Source organism: Acanthamoeba castellanii (assembly GCF_000313135.1).
Source record: "Acanthamoeba castellanii str. Neff unplaced genomic scaffold scf7180000084616, whole genome shotgun sequence".
Lineage (NCBI taxonomy): Eukaryota > Discosea > Longamoebia > Acanthamoebidae > Acanthamoeba > Acanthamoeba castellanii.
The window spans coordinates 1,336-3,549 of record NW_004457595.1 but is presented as its reverse complement, the minus strand read 5'-3'; the positions used below and the strand labels follow the sequence as shown (position 1 = coordinate 3,549).

General features: G+C 47.1%; 2 protein-coding genes across 2 annotated transcripts; both read left to right on the top strand.

Annotated features, from left to right (window-relative positions):
* Positions 1–45: 45 nt before the first annotated feature.
* ACA1_079580 (uncharacterized protein) lies at positions 46–867 on the top strand (the record flags this gene model as incomplete). The annotated part of the gene is made up of 5 exons (XM_004346009.1): positions 46–170; positions 217–227; positions 377–489; positions 520–588; positions 643–867. Coding segments are annotated over 5 exons (543 nt in total), but the record flags the coding sequence as incomplete, so codon positions are not given.
* Positions 868–1,717: 850 nt separating this feature from the next.
* On the top strand, positions 1,718–1,995 carry ACA1_079570 (uncharacterized protein; the record flags this gene model as incomplete). The annotated part of the gene is made up of 2 exons (XM_004346008.1): positions 1,718–1,879; positions 1,906–1,995. The coding sequence occupies 2 exons, from the start codon at positions 1,718–1,720 to the stop codon at positions 1,993–1,995; spliced, it is 252 nt and encodes an 83-aa protein (XP_004346058.1).
* Between the last annotated feature and the right edge of the window lie 219 nt (positions 1,996–2,214).

Genomic DNA, 2,214 nt, shown 5'->3' with positions numbered 1-2,214 from the left:
CAAGTCCATGAGGAGGTGGCCCACATCTACTTTGACATTGCAAAGGGGGACCAAGGTGATGGGAACAAGCTTTGGCTGGCGCTCATCAAGAGCATTGAGGAGAAGGACAAGGTCAAGTTGTTGGCCAAGGCTCTTGATTACATTTGGAAGAAATTCATTCCAGTGGTATGGTATTCCTATTTTAGCTTTATTAGTGAATTGTTGCACTCACAACAGTTTCTGTTTAGGTGTGCCAGTGATGGAAGCATGTGACTGAGTTGCTGCAGCTTTTGCTTGCATGTGCATTTGAGAATCTCAACCCAAGGAGAAAATAGCCAGTACACCACCTTGCACATTGTGTTGTGGTCAACTGGTCCTAATCCTCTCTCCTGTGCAGGCAATGGTATCTTCAGGGATTGGCTCATGCACATGGGCTTCAGAGCTGCAAACAAGTACACCATCACAGACCTGGACCATCTGAACATGGAGCCAGGCCATTCACAGAGATCTGTGAAGTGGTGGTGAGATGTCAACTTGAAGGGAGCTTGCATTGCCAAGCCTGGAACCAAAGGCTCAAGTCTCTTCAAGTATGTTGACTTCCCCAGTCTGGTACATGAGCTTAGTGATATCTTTTTAGACAATTCTCATCTTCTCTTTTTCCAGGCTCCAAAAAGGGAAGGATTGCAGATAGGCGAAGAGATAGATGAAAAGGAAGACAAGCAGGTAGACAAGGAGGAAGACAAGTGGGTAGACAAAGACAAAGACAAGTGGGTAGATGAAGACAAAGACAGGCAGGAAGAGGAGCAGGTAGAATCCTGTGACACCACAGCCTGTTTGAATCTTTGTAGACCTTTTTTTCCCCTTTGTGCAGGTCAGTGGGATTGGTGATGAGGGTGAAGCTTTGAGCCAACCTGACCTGCACCCAAAGGATGTTGAGGCGTGGGCTCCACAACTGCCTCCCAAAACAAGCTCTCTGGTACATCTTTTGTTTTTGTTCATCTTCTTCTTGTGCAGTCACTGATGGACAACTTTTTAGTTGAGTCTGCATTCTCTATTGCAGAACTTGAATGGAGTGTGGTGCACTGGCCCAGGTTCATATGATGTGGTTGCCAAGCTGGCCAAGTTGACACTGAGCTGTTCTGTTGAGGAGGACTTGGAGGCCTCTGAGGACCCAGAGCTTGAATTGTCGCTCTGCAGCCAACTGGTGATGGTGGCGTCTTTGGAGGAAATGCTCCTGTGTAAGTGCAAGTGTGATTCCCTGGGGACACAATGTGAGCTTCTGGCCGTTGCTGGATGTGATGATAAAAGACTGTGGCCATGTACCTTGTTGACACTTCAGGAGCGCCAGCCCAATTCTGGTTGTGTTGGTGATGCCACTATGCAATGCCAGCTGCCCACACATGAAGTGATGCTTGAAGATGACATGTTGCTTGAACTGGGCAAGGCCAGGTCGACTGGGTGTTTGTCAACCCAGCTGGTGGTTGTGGATGATGATGAGCCAACCCAGGCCAATATTGACTTGGTCTGTGAGATTGCACCCACACAAAATTGGAAGAGTGATTGAAAGTGAGTTCTAATGCAATGTGCACACAAGGCCCCAAAGCAAATGGCCTCATGTGTAACCAGTGGTACAATTGCATTCACTCTTCCCTTTATTTTTGTACTAACCATGCATGAGTCTATAGGTAAACAAGAATGGCTTGCCTCCATGAATGGTGCTGTGCTTCCTTGGAGTGGCATGGTGCGCTACACTGCAGTGATCCACCACAACAGAGACAGGCTCAAGCAGTGCCTCTGCAATCTGCTGGACTGGGCTGCTCCTCCAAATCAGTTCTTGCAGGACGTGATCAAAGCTGCAACTGGTGCCTGCAACATCAAGTGGGACCCCATGGACAGGAGGGTCCTTCTATTGCTCTTGACTTCAAGAGCAAGCAAGTGTGGATGGCTAAGGCACACATTAATGTCCACATCCACTACAAGACCCTTAGTATGGCTCCTCCCTTCCATTTAGACTAACATGATCATTCCATTTAGACTAACAATTGTGTCTCATGTGCAGAGTGATTGGTGTGGTATAGACATCTGCCACTGAGTCACACAACTGACCTGTTGAGGATAGCAGCAATGCTCAAGTATTATGTACATAATTGTGTAATTGTATTTTACTGTATAAAGGTGTACATATGTGGAGAAATCGTCTTTTCATCTCTGCATGATGGGTAGTGGTGCCCATTT